General features: G+C 49.1%; 1 protein-coding gene across 2 annotated transcripts; it reads left to right on the top strand.

Annotated features, from left to right (window-relative positions):
* The first annotated feature begins 1,895 nt into the window (after positions 1-1,895).
* On the top strand, positions 1,896-12,489 carry LOC123060626 (probable sarcosine oxidase). Of its 2 annotated transcripts, XR_006428068.1 has the most exons (3): positions 1,896-2,218; positions 5,225-7,325; positions 7,848-8,233. XR_006428068.1 is itself a non-coding variant. In XM_044483421.1 (1 exon), exon 1 carries the CDS (start codon positions 11,205-11,207, stop codon positions 12,432-12,434), a length of 1,230 nt encoding a protein of 409 aa, XP_044339356.1. In that variant the 5' UTR covers positions 11,148-11,204; the 3' UTR covers positions 12,435-12,489. The 2 variants fall into 2 exon arrangements, 1 of the variants encoding a protein (XP_044339356.1); XM_044483421.1 differs by lacking the exons at positions 1,896-2,218; positions 5,225-7,325; positions 7,848-8,233 and adding an exon at positions 11,148-12,489.
* The last annotated feature ends 710 nt before the right edge of the window (positions 12,490-13,199 follow it).

Raw genomic sequence — 13,199 nt, 5'->3', positions numbered from 1 at the left:
TCAGTGCGTCGGTTAAATCTTCGACCGTAGCGACTGGGTGGGTGGTGGGTGAGACGTAAATTTCCCTATCATCGGCTTTACATCCGATTTGGTCGTAGACTGAGGACGAAATTATGAGATTCCGAATTCGGTCTAGCATCTCGTTTAAGTGCGAGAGATCTGCTGGGTTCATCACTTGACTGTAGGTCGGGCTAACTTGCAGTACGCTCAGTGGACCGCTTGACGCAACCTCGGAGCTTTGGCCAGCCATGGTTAATTCCTGGTATGCTGGCGAAGAGATCGGATCCGAGCTTAACACCGGTTCCAAGGGCGGACTTGGCTCGAGGTCGAGACCCGATGAGATAGTAGTCGGATCGACACTTCAGGTTGGGCCCGATGTGACGATGATCGGATCCGCACTTGGAGTTGAGTCTGGTGCGAGATCTGGCCCGAGGCTTGGGTTAGAGGTCGGCTCTGGGTTAAGGCCACGGTGCCTGAAGGGTTCTCGAGCCGAGCGTGATCGCCACGGGAGTCGGCGGTATATTCCAAACTCCCAAACGTAATGACTTGGTTCGGGACGAAGCTCTCGACATGGTCCAGATGGCCGGTCGAGTTGGCATGGAGAACGACGCTGCCGAATGTAAAAAGCAGGACTGGGGACGAAGATGTCACCACAACCAATATTGTTGTTGATCTGAAGACGAGACATTGATCCTTTCTGACCACACAGCGGGACCTGCATGGGCCACCAATGTCGGTACTAAAACCGGATGATCTCGGATAGGGGGTCTCGAACTGTGGATCTAGGAACAATGGGTAACAGGAGATAAGGGAGACGATGTTTACCCAGGTTCCCTCTCGAAGAGGTAAAACCCTACGTCCTACTCTGATTATATTGATGTGCTTGAGTATCGAGTACAATATGGTCTACTTCAAGATCGTATATTGTGTTCTAAACCCTAAGGCTTGTAATCGTGTCTCTACAAACTAAACCCCTCAGCTTATATAGGCACCGACGGTATCCAGGTTACAAATGGTCGGTTGCCGACTAGGAATAAACACGATGACTATTAGAGTTGTTCTTGAAGTATACGCCAAGTCTTTGGCGGCTTTCGTCTTGATCACACCATGATTCAAAGCTTCTGGAGTCCTTCCTTATGGAGGTTGGCGGGCTGTAAGCTCGGCCCATGGACTATGGGTCGCCTAGGTTGGTACCCCCTAATGTAGGACACCGTCAGTAGCAACTTCTAATTTTTCAACTAGAGTGTATCAAATATGGTAGTTTATATATTTGACGAAGTCTACGGTTTGTGCTCTTATTTGTGCAAAATAAATCCAAACATATGGGAGCATGGCGATAAAAATGGACGTTGATACGACATTTGAATTATATAGAACATTTTTTTTGCGGGGTAAGTTTCTCCTTATTGAGCACATAATTTATTGCTCATTGCTTAACACACAAATTGGAGCTTAAGTTTTTGCTTGATGCCATTTAAGTAGCCTACTACATTGAGGGGCAGGTTGGAAGAAAGAAATATTTGCTTATGTTCATCAAGCAATCTCTGTGTTTTTTTCGTTATTTCCTTATATGTTCATCAAGCAATCCCTGTGTTTTTTTCGTTATTTCCTTATATGTTCATCAAGCAATCCCTGTGTTTTTTCGTTGTCGATAGATTCCGCTTGCATTGTGTACAGAAAGGTCGATTGGTACTGTATACATCAAGCTCCCCCGTGAGTCTAGCATGTTTTGGTTTACTATGTTTGCTCGGGTGAGCGCGCTGCCTCGTCGGCTTGCCATCTCCCCTTTTCCTCGGTAGTAAGTGCCATCTCATCTCGCCGTGCAACAAAACAAGCCCGAGAAAACGCCGAGACCCACCCACCCCCACCCCCGCCACCACCCACTTCCCTTCCTCGGACTCCGCGCTACTCCGGTCTCTTTCTCGCGGCGCCAGGTGGTGGCGCCGGGCCCATGCCGCCACGCGCACGCGGGCACCACGGCCGTCCGATCCGCGGCCGACGCGCGGGATGCGGCCACCCCCGCGACCTCCGACCAGAGAGGAGCCCCGGCCCCGATTAATAAACCAGTCGCCGCGCACCCGTCCCACACCCACACAGTGGGCGGCGCCCTCTCCTTCTCTTCGTTTCGACCAAACCGCCGTCAGAGAGATCGCTCGCTCGCTGTCGGCGGCGGCGGCGGCCACTCTCCGCTCCTCTCCCTTCGTCCCGAGAGGCTCAGGTAGCGTCTCCATCCTCGGCTCCTCTCCCTCCCGAGTCCCGACGCATGCATGCCCGCACGGCCCCGCCGAGCCGCGCCCATTTCTCGATTGAGGGTGGACTCCGCGCGGCCTCGCGGCGAACCGGAACACGTTTTCTTATCTTCTCCCCGTCCGTCCCGAGAGGACGCGTGATCGGGGCTTCCCCGTCGGGCCGGATACTGCTTTCTCCCCTCTCCATTCCGATGGCCTAAGGACGGGCATTCATATTGACCGCCAGGGCATGTAAAGACCATGTCAAATTCTAGGGCTCTGATAACCACGGAACTTAGGATTCATATACAGAGGGGGAGTGAGTGGGCGAATAGATAGGAACTTCTGAAAAAAAAAATGAATGTTGGCCATGAGTGTTGAGTGTTGACACAAGTTCATGGATTGGAACTCCGGGCTCTGTTCCTACTTATTATAGGTAGAAAGTGAAAGTTTTTGCGCTACTTATTTGTACCAAGATAAAAAAAAACCTTTGCTATAGATGGACTCATCTCATTTGCTGTACATAGGTGGACTGATTTCAATGAAAATTTGGTTCTTGAAATGTACTTTCCCAATGCTACCTGTACACCCATTTTCGTTGTGCAACAAATAAATAATACAACCAACTATTTACATCAGCTAGGAAAAAGGAAAAACTGTTTTCAACAGTCTGCCAAGTGCCAATCCATAATGACAGAGGGGTAACTAGCTGTTTCTTCACCTTATACTTAAGAAAGGTAGCATCTGCAACAAAGCCAGACCTCCAAGCTCTAAAAGCCGGCCTGGAACCTTTCGAAATGTGGCCATTGCGCTGCTTCCAAATGTGCGAGGGAGCCAAATTACATTCTCCTTGAAGCAAGGACCAGCTAAATGTCAACAAGCCCACAGGATTGAAATGGCTAAGCTCCCTAGGGCTCAAGCAACAGGGAGGCAGGTCCATACCATTGTGCTGAAACTGCACTGGAAGAATAGGTGCTGCCAATCCTCTTTAGCTCTGGAAGGGCATATCATAAATGATCATCACCAGACACATGCTAATGCCTACGTTTTAGCATATCCCTGGTGTAAATTCTATCATTGAGGATCAGCCAGACAAATGCTTTATGTTTTAATTTGCCAAATTCGGCTCTAAATCTGTTTTATTTTTTTTCTTTGATATTTTCACCAGGAGGGAGTGAATCCCCACCTGAATATATTTCAAAGAAGCTCGTGTGCAGAGTGCTAGCGAGAGGATAGATAGTCCCGCCACAAACCGGCAAGGGCTTTTTCATCAGCTGCTTTTAGCCTTTTTTACCACTGAGTGAGGTCATCGACTATGTTCCTTGATACATCCACGGCAGATAGTGAGAGCTGCTGAAACACGTTAGCATTCCTGGCATCCAAGATTTACCACAGTATAACTAGGAAGGACGAAAAGAGTGAGCGTGGCAGGCAGACCCAGCGGAGTGCACGTTTCCCATATTCGTTTGAAGGGGGAGACACAGGGTGGATTGCTAGCAGCTGCCAGATGCGTGACGCAAGAGGGCATCGGACTATGTGCCTCCACTTCTTTTCTTTTTCATGATGCATCTCCACTTCTTGGCTGATATTCACCTGAACTTCCATACCGTTCGTGCTAATCTAGTACTGATGGCAGGCCCCAATCCTGGTCCTTCAATTATCAAGTATTCCTATCTTCCAAGTTCTTCCCTTGCTCGTCCTCACTCTTGTAAGAGCAATCCACAGTGGCGGTGGCAGAGAAAAGATATAACTTGGGTCAGACATATACTTTAAATAAGAGAAACACTTTAAATGTGAGCATAACAGCTATATTGTCCTAGCGGTAAAGGTTTTGTGTCCCAAGCCCATCAACCCATGCTTTCTTTCTCATTTTCATATCATGCATTCCTCCAATAGCTGCAAGAAACAAGGAAATGCTGAATTGACGAATCGAACAGACGACCTCCCATTTCAAACACAAATGAGACTTTGTTTTGACGAAAAGACAGCCCTAGGGCTGTATTTCATTGATGAAGTAGGATCATAAGAGGTTCAAATACAAATACGCCAGCTTACTTATGTTCAATTACAAATGTGGCGGCTGCTAATCCACCAAATGAACCAGTCAAGCACCCCACGGTTGGTCGTTGTGACTTCGGTTGGCCAGTTTCCTACAGCGCCAGCTTACATATGTTCAATTTCCATTTTGTTGTGACTCTAGTCCTGCTGGGCCCCCTCCCTCTGTGACTGGCAATCGATGGAAAGAGTATGGTGTCACTGATTTAGTTTGGATGGCAATATTAATCTGCATGGCTTGAGTTGTGCTTGTGTGTTGATATTGAATTCATAAAACTAATATAAGCCAACTTATTACATCTCATATGGCTCTTGCATTTGGTGGCTACTCTACCCTTGATACTTGTTATTATAGTAAGTTTACATATATATTTTTTAGTGTTTCTTGGTGTCCTAGCAATTCTTCCATTATCAATGCTACTGATATATACTACTGTTTTACCCTTGTACCAATGGTTCAATGCTACGTCTTGTTTAGTACTCAGAAGGAAATGCTTCATCTAGTTGAGAACTGCAATGATCCAATGTACTCCCTCCGTTCCTAAATATTTGTCTTTCTAGAGGTTTTAAATGGTGACTACATACGGAACAAAATGAGTGAATCTACACTCTAAAATATGTCTATATACATCCGTATGTGGTGACCATTTGAAATCTCTAGAAAGACAAATATTTAGGAACGGAGGGAATAGTTCTCAAAGGGCACCCATCAATTCTTGTAGTTCACTATAGTTGGTTTCTGTTTTGGTTTGGAAAAGATCAAAGGAGTAACAAAAGCAGGTGAGATTTTAGCTTGGTGTTTTACTTTCATGCTGGTTGTAGAGTCACATGCAGTACTTTTTTCAAGGATGCAACCATGCTTCAGGATTCACCAAGCGCTGCTTACTCCTTTGTGATTTTGTAACTGTATAGTCCACTAAGGTTTTTCCTTCCTTGTGCAGGAATTCTTGGTTGATTTAACATGGACAGGGCTAGGAATTTCATGCCTGGCCCTAATCAGGAGCTTCTGGATGCCAAGCCATTAAGATCTTTAGCTCCAATGTTCCCTGCACCCATGGGAGTCAACATTAACCAGTCAAGCACCCCACCGTTGGTCGTTGTGACTCCGGTTGGCCAGTTTCCTACAGGATTTGGTGCTGGGAGCCTTCCTGCCGTTGGATCACTCGCCACCTTCAGTGCTACTGCGAATGCTTTTTCGCCTGCAGGCACAAGTGCTAATGTGCCCATTGATGTTACCCCTGTCTCAGCATACAAGACGAGATCATCTGGGGTTACACCACGTAATGATGACGGCGAACCTTATTCGGTTAGTCAGACTTCGGCATCTGAACGTCAGGCTAAGAGGTCAGCTGGTTTGGCTGCTGAGGGCTCAAATGGAGTTAAGGTCAAGCGCCCTAAGCCTATCTACAGGAATCATGTTTCTGGCAAGCTGCTTGCTTTTCTGCCCACTTCAGATAGTACTCCCAGGGAGGCTGTGGAAGCAGTTCATATGACCTTTGAGGCACTCAGGCGTAGACATCTTCAGATGGATGAAACGCTAGATGCTAGCAGACGTGCAGACCTGAAAGCTGGCGCTATCATGCTGGCCAGTGATATCAGGGCCAATGTGGGAAAGAGGGTAGGGACTGTTCCTGGTGTTGAAATAGGCGATATTTTCTATTTCAGGATGGAGCTATGCATCATCGGGTTGCACGCGCCTAGCATGAGTGGCATTGATTACATGAGTGCTAACTTTGGAAATGGCGAGGATTCTGTAGCAATATGTATTGTCGCGGCAGGTGGTTATGAGAATGATGATGATGACACAGACACGCTGGTGTACAGTGGTTCAGGGGGTAACAGTAGGAATACCGAGGAGAGGCATGACCAGAAGCTTGAGAGGGGCAACCTTGCTCTCGAGAGGAGTTTGCACAGGAAGAATGAGATAAGGGTCGTGCGGGGATTCAGAGATCCAGCTACGATAACTGGCAAAATCTACATATACGATGGCCTCTATAAAATCCAAGAGTCCTGGAAGGAGAGAACAAAGTTTGGCATCAACTGCTTCAAGTACAGGCTGCAGCGTGAACCTGGACAGCGTGATGGAGCTGCGATATGGAAGAGGACGCAGCGATGGATACAAAATGCATCAACAAGAGGCAGGGTTATACAACATGACCTATCATCTGGGGCTGAAACGTTCCCAGTTTGTGTCGTCAATGAGATAGACCATGAGAAAGGACCTGGGCATTTTACCTATACTACTGAGGTCAAATACCCGAGACCCCTCAGCTCCATGAAAGCCTTGCAGGGTTGCGGTTGCCAGAGTGTTTGCCTACCCGGTGATGCAAACTGTGCTTGTGGGCAACATAATGGAGGTGATCTACCGTACAGCTCAGCAGGAGTGTTGGTGTGCCGCAAGCCAGTAATATATGAATGTGGTGAAGCTTGCCATTGCAGCCTGAATTGTCGGAACAGAGTGTGCCAAAAGGGGATCAGGTACCACTTTGAGGTCTTCAGGACCACAAATCGAGGCTGGGGTCTTCGCTGTTGGGATCCTATTCGTGCTGGTGCATTTATTTGCGAGTATGCTGGGGAGGTTATTGATGAGCTTCAAGTTAATTTGGATGATAGTGAAGATGATTACATTTTTCAGACCATGTGTCCTGGTGAGAAGACGCTAAAATGGAACTCTGGGCCTGAATTGATAGGCAAGGAAAGCACATATGTATCACCTGATGAATTTCAGCCGCTGCCCATCAAGATAAGTGCAAAACAGATTGGAAATGTCTCGCGTTTCATGAACCACAGTTGCTCCCCAAATGCCTTCTGGCAACCAGTGCAATACGACCATGGAGATGACAAGCACCCACGTATAATGTTCTTTGCACTTAATCACATCCCTCCCATGACGGAGTTAACTTATGACTATGGTGTGGTTGGAGCCGGGACCAGTCGGAGCAAGACCTGCCTGTGTGGATCATTAACCTGTCGCGGGTTACTTTGATTCACATTAGGGCTCATGTATACTGTGGTGGATCAACATGCAGGCCAATATGCTAGGTATCTTCTCTGCCAGATTGGGTTTATGTATTGCCGGTGTGTTCATCCATTTACTGTATTACTCAAGTATGCATCTATTGCACCTGATGCTGAATCGCTATATTTCTGGAGTGACTAGTCATGTGATCTAGCATAGTACTGTAGCAATTTGCACGTTTGTATCATCGAATTTGGCATTTTATCTTCCTCTAGCACTAATATTCTTGTTCGAACAAACTGCTGTAGTTACTTGGCACCGCATATGTATGATGATGATAGGCAAGCGCAGCTCTTGGTAGTCTTGAAATGCTGCACATCACATGCTATTTACCCATAGCTAAGCTGCATCTGTGTTTATACGTGATACAGCAGAAGAAAGGCTTCGCTTTCTGCGTCTCTAAAGTATTTAAAGCTAGATGTTAGTATGTTTATCACCTTTTAGCTTTACTTGTGGGTCTATATACCATCTTATTTGTTTGGATAGGAACATATACCATCTTTTGAGCATTTGCTCTACTCACTACCTGCCTGCTCACCTTGCAGATGTTTGTGCTGCTAGCGATTCTACCAATGTTAGATTGGCTCCTGGGAAGATGATTAATAATCGGTCGTTCGGAACCGCGAAGACAGTAAGCTATCTTCGAGCTGTAGAATGCCCATGTCGTGTCAATGCCGCACTTGGCCTCTGTTCTGCCGGATGGTGGTGGCTTTGTGCCCACCATTTGTTCGGATACTTGGTGGATGCGTGTGTCGATGCATGTCCTGCTGCTAATCTGTCTTCCCTTCTCCTTGCCATCCGTTCCTGTGTAGGCTAGCGTCAGTTCTTAACTGGACCCCTGGCTGTTAGCTGCGACTTGTCAAGACCCGGTGCTGTAAAAACATGTGGCTTAGCCTCGTCTCGCGTTCGGCTCAGATTTTTACCTGTGTCCTGTTCCGTTCACCGTCCCAAATTCTATATTTTCCGCGTCTCCATCCTCGCTAGGGAGCCAGCTAAAACATATGGAAGCCTGGATGGAACGCCAAATAGGTAAGCGGTCCATTGAGCGTTCCGTAAGCAATGACCTAAGCGTATGGAAAGAGTACTTACCAGTTACCACTTACTACCAGGGGAGGTATTAACAACATAACCAGGCTGCGCCGCCGCACCGTGTGCTAATTGGGAGCACGTGGCCACACTTTAGTGCAATTGGCCGCGTCCTACAAACCTGTCTCTACTTTATATGATCGTCAGTCACCAGTGGACAAAGGTCTTACCTCCTTTGATGTAACCTTCTAATAAAATGTTATGCCGGCCGAATCCAGATGAATCCATCGGAGGCGAAACGCGGACTGGATCCAAGCAGATCCACGGAAGACCAACGTCGATCGAATCCTGGGAGGGATCCACTGGAGACGAAACACAGATTGGATCCAAACAGATCCATCGAAGATCAAAGTCGACCAAATCCTAGGAGAGATCCGTTAGAGACACACATTCACATTCCCTCCATCGGCGCTAGACACACCGCTGGGACGCGGCGCTAGACACACCGCTGGGACGGGATGATATCTGAAAGACATTATTTCTACTATGAAAAGTCATCGTCGCCTCGCAGCCCCCAAAAAGATGCTAAAACTACCTAAAACAAGAATGTGATCCCTCCCACCGGCAAGGGGCCGGGTTCCTCCGCACCTCCAAAAGAACCAAGGGCCATCGGAGGCGGGGCGGACCAAAACCCTATTCACCTTATTATGTTGCCCCGTGTGGAGAAAGGGAACAGTCCTAGGTGTTTATACTTTCGAAGAACCTCAAAACAATAATCTTCTTATTTTAGAAGGCTTGTCATTTCTTTTCACCGTCAAATGCACACGCAAAGTATGATCAAGAATGGGAAAAGAATACACTTTTTTTTAGTAAAGGTCACTTTTATTAATTCATAACGTCACATTAAAAACATATAAGCAAAGTGATTGCACACTCAGTCTCTGCATTGTTAGGATACACATAGCTGCCACATTTTTAGAAAATACTTTTATTTCTCCTGACATTTGCGCTGACTAGGGATGCACATAACCTTTAAAAGTACGAGTATCAAGATTTTTATCTTAATCGGTCGAGTAGTGCACACATTCGCCTGATATTCATGAAAATAAGTAGGAAAACGTGCATCAGATGATCAGAGTCAATTATAGCAAACTGAACTTGGTGGTCAGGTTGTACAGCTAGCCAACTATACTTTGTCTGTTTGAAATTGCTTGTACCATGCTTGCCCGCTTGGTAGATAGTCAACTATTACATGGATAAGTACTATGTATGCGAAAAATGTCCTTTAAAAAAACGGAAATGTTAACGCCCACACGTGTGGGCGTTGACCATCTTGACCACACGCATCCATCATCGTCCAGTACTATATGCATGAATCTTGACACAATCTGGCTGATTTTCTGTGCCACGTAGGACATGGTGTGTGTGTGGTGTGTGACATAGTTCGTCCACACATCCGTTTTACCACACGGAGGGGCCGGTGTGTGGGCGTTTAGCAGTTCACCCACACACCAGTTTTCAGTCACGCACAAGGGCTGGTGTGTGGGCATTTGCCATCTCGCCCACACGCCCGTCTCCTCTCCCACACGTAAGCTGCTAGTTGCCATGTGTTTTTGCAGCGCACATGACAACTGCCTCTAGTGTGCTTTATAAGCAGGTGGCAACTCTCTTTTTTTACCCGAGTTGCCATGTGTTTTTGCAGGGTACACGACAACTGACTAGTGTGCACGTAAGCAGATGGCAACTGTTTTTTACCGAGTTGCCATGTGTTTTTGCATGGTACATGGCAACTGCCCCAACGTGCACGTACATGGCAACTGCCCTAATGTGCACGTAAGCAGATGACAACTCTTCCTTTTTACATGGCAACTGCCCTAGCATGCTTGTGAGCACATGGCAACTCTCTCAACTGCCTAGTGTTAGTATGTGGCAACTCCTAAAGTTATGAAATCATGGCAACTACATTAGATCAGACTATACATGGCAATTGCAGTTGAGCAACCATGGCAACTGCAGTTGTCCGACATGGCAATCGTAGTTCAGCGACATGGCAACTGCAGATAAACGAACATGGACGAGGGTCTGGACCATGGCAACTGCGAGCGCGCGGTGGGCGTCACGCGTCGCGTGCGGGACCAGAAGGGTACGAGGCCTGACATACGGGCGTGTGGGCGTTATCAACTTCGGCCACACGCACGCGTGTGAGAGGGTTCAGGAGGGAAAAAAGATGTGTGTGGGCATTAGTTGTTTTGCCCACACGTAGGTGTGTGGGCTGGTTGCTGTCCATGTCACACGAGGAGTGTGGCACAACTACCCGATACACCACACGTGTGGCAGTTATCGGGACCCTAAAAAAATATTTACTCCCTTCGATTTGTTGCTGACTTAGTACAATTATTATGGATAAAAGCGAGTATTAGTTTACCACAAGAATGCAATGAGTTGCATTTGATGGCGAAATAATCGACCGGCCTTTTTTATAACAAGCAGACGGTTGTTGTTGTTGTTGTTGCGGGTGAAGCAGACGATTGTTCAAAGGTAAAGTGAAAGAAGTTGTGCCGATTTGTCCAGTCTTGAGCTTTGAAAGTTCCATAGCGTTACAACAAGCAGATACGTCCTCGGGCTCTTTACCCTCTCTTGCGACGATGAATCTGTCAAGGGCACATGTTTAAGGAGCGGCGGCTTTGATAAAAATAATCAATCAGGGCACTCATCCGCTACAGAATGATCTGCGCACGAGGCCACACAAGTCATGAGATGGCCTACATCTATATATACCGCTTGCCACTCTTGAACTAGAGCACACATCTGCCCTGCTCACTTGGCTGTGCACCGGAGAGCAACCGGCCAGACCAAACCGAGAGCGCGTTGGCATCATGGCCGCCGCAGACGCCGCCGGTGACCTCGGCCGGGCCGATTTCGACGTGATCGTGGTGGGCGCGGGCATCATGGGCAGCTGCGCGGCGCACGCGGCGGCGTCCCGCGGCGCCCGGACCCTCCTCCTCGAGCGCTTCGACCTGCTCCACGACCTCGGCTCCTCGCACGGCCACTCCCGCACCATCCGCGACGCCTACCCGAAGGCGCGCTACCCGCCCATGGTCCGCCTCGCCCGCCGCCTCTGGGGCGACGCCCAGGCCGACGCCGGCTACCGCGTGCTCACCCCGTCGCCGCACCTCGCCATGGGCCCGCGCAGCAACGCCGCGCTCCTCGCCGCCGTCGGGAACGGGGGCGGCGCGGAGGTGGATCTGGCCGGGAGGTGGGGCGGCGGCGTGTTCCGCGTCCCCGACGGGTGGGTGACGGCCGTGAGCGAGCTCGGCGGCGGCGTGCTGGACGCCACCAAGGCCGTCGCCATGTTCCAGGCGCTGGCCGTCAAGAAGGGCGCCGTCGTCAGGGACAACAAGGAGGTCGTCGGCATCGTCAAGGAGGAGGGAGGGGCCGGTGTCCGGGTGACGACGAGCGACGGCGAGGAGTTCCACGGCGCCAAATGCATCGTCACCGTCGGCGCATGGACGAGCAAGCTGGTCGGGTCCGTCGCCGGCCTGGAGCTGCCCATCCAGCCGCTGCACATGCTCACCCTGTACTGGAAGATCAGGCCAGGCCACGAGCACGAGCTCACTGCGGCGGCCGGGTTCCCGACGTTCTCCAGCTACGGGGACCCCCACGTGTACAGCACGCCGTCGCTGGAGCTCCCGGGCCTCATCAAAATCAACTACGACGGCGGGCCGCCGTGCGACCCCAACAGCCGGGACTGGGTCTCCGGTGGTGGCGACGCCGCCGATCGGGTCGCGCGGTGGATCGAGGAGTTCATGCCGGGACACGTGGTGACCGACGGCGGGCCGGTCGTTCGGCAGTCATGCATGTACTCCATGACTCCGGACAAAGACTTCGTGATCGACTTCCTCGGCGGGGAGTTCGGCCAGGACGTGGTGCTCGGGGCCGGGTTCTCTGGGCATGGGTTCAAGATGGGGCCGGCGGTGGGGATGATCCTCGCCGAGCTGGCCATCGACGGCGAGGCCAGGACCGCGGCAGAGGCCGGGGTTGAGCTCCGGCACTTTAAAATCAACCGGTTTAAGGGCAATCCCATGGGTAACAGCAAGGATGATTAAATCAGTTTGCTAATTCAATTATGTGAGGCTTTCATAAATCTCAGTTATACCTAAATAAGATTACATTCCGAGTGATCTCATACTTCTAATTATCTCAAAATGTGTGCTTCAACTTCATCGAAATTATTATGGTCGTTACATTTTCTAGCTTCATCCATTAGCATTTTGACCCCAAAAAAGTTCATTGCATTTTAGTGTGACTTGCGGAACTTTTCTGGTTAAGATCTTTATTGGTTATGCAAATAATTCTCACAAAGTTAAAATCATAATGACTGCACTAGTATTCTACATAATATTTAGAAACTATATATTCAATTTTACAGCAATGTGTGAGGTATAGTATAGTTATTATTAGTAAGTTTAAAGTACTCTTGACACCCACAAAAAAAGTAGTGTGTATAATTTAAGAACAAGAATGCTACACGAGCGGAGGATTACGAACAAAATTGACTTACAACACTACCGGAAAACGGGCATACGCCGACGGCCAAAGCTATGCCTACGGCTGCCGTCGGCCTAGTTCGAGATATGCCGACAGCCCAGTCCTGGCCGTCGGCTTAAACTGGCCGTCGGGTTATGTGGACCTATGCCGACGGCCGCCGTCGGCACAGAACGGCCGTCGACCTAGCCACAGACATGCGGACAGCAGCCGTCGGCATAAATCGGCCGTCGGTATAACTGTGGGCCCGGCAACCCCGCCCGTGACTAGTGGCTAACGCCGTCAAACCTATGCCAGCGGTCTGGACGGGCGGCCGTCGGCATATC

Source organism: Triticum aestivum, chromosome 1A, assembly GCF_018294505.1.
Source record: "Triticum aestivum cultivar Chinese Spring chromosome 1A, IWGSC CS RefSeq v2.1, whole genome shotgun sequence".
In the NCBI taxonomy this organism is placed as follows: Eukaryota; Viridiplantae; Streptophyta; class Magnoliopsida; order Poales; family Poaceae; genus Triticum; species Triticum aestivum.
The sequence above is the reverse complement of the archived record's forward strand: the minus strand, read 5'-3'. Positions and strand labels throughout refer to the sequence as shown.

Excerpts from the sequence above, each read along its gene's own strand:
- LOC123060626 (XM_044483421.1), top strand. The coding sequence starts at position 11,205 with ATGGCCGCCGCAGACGCCGCCGGTGACCTCGGCCGGGCCGATTTCGAC.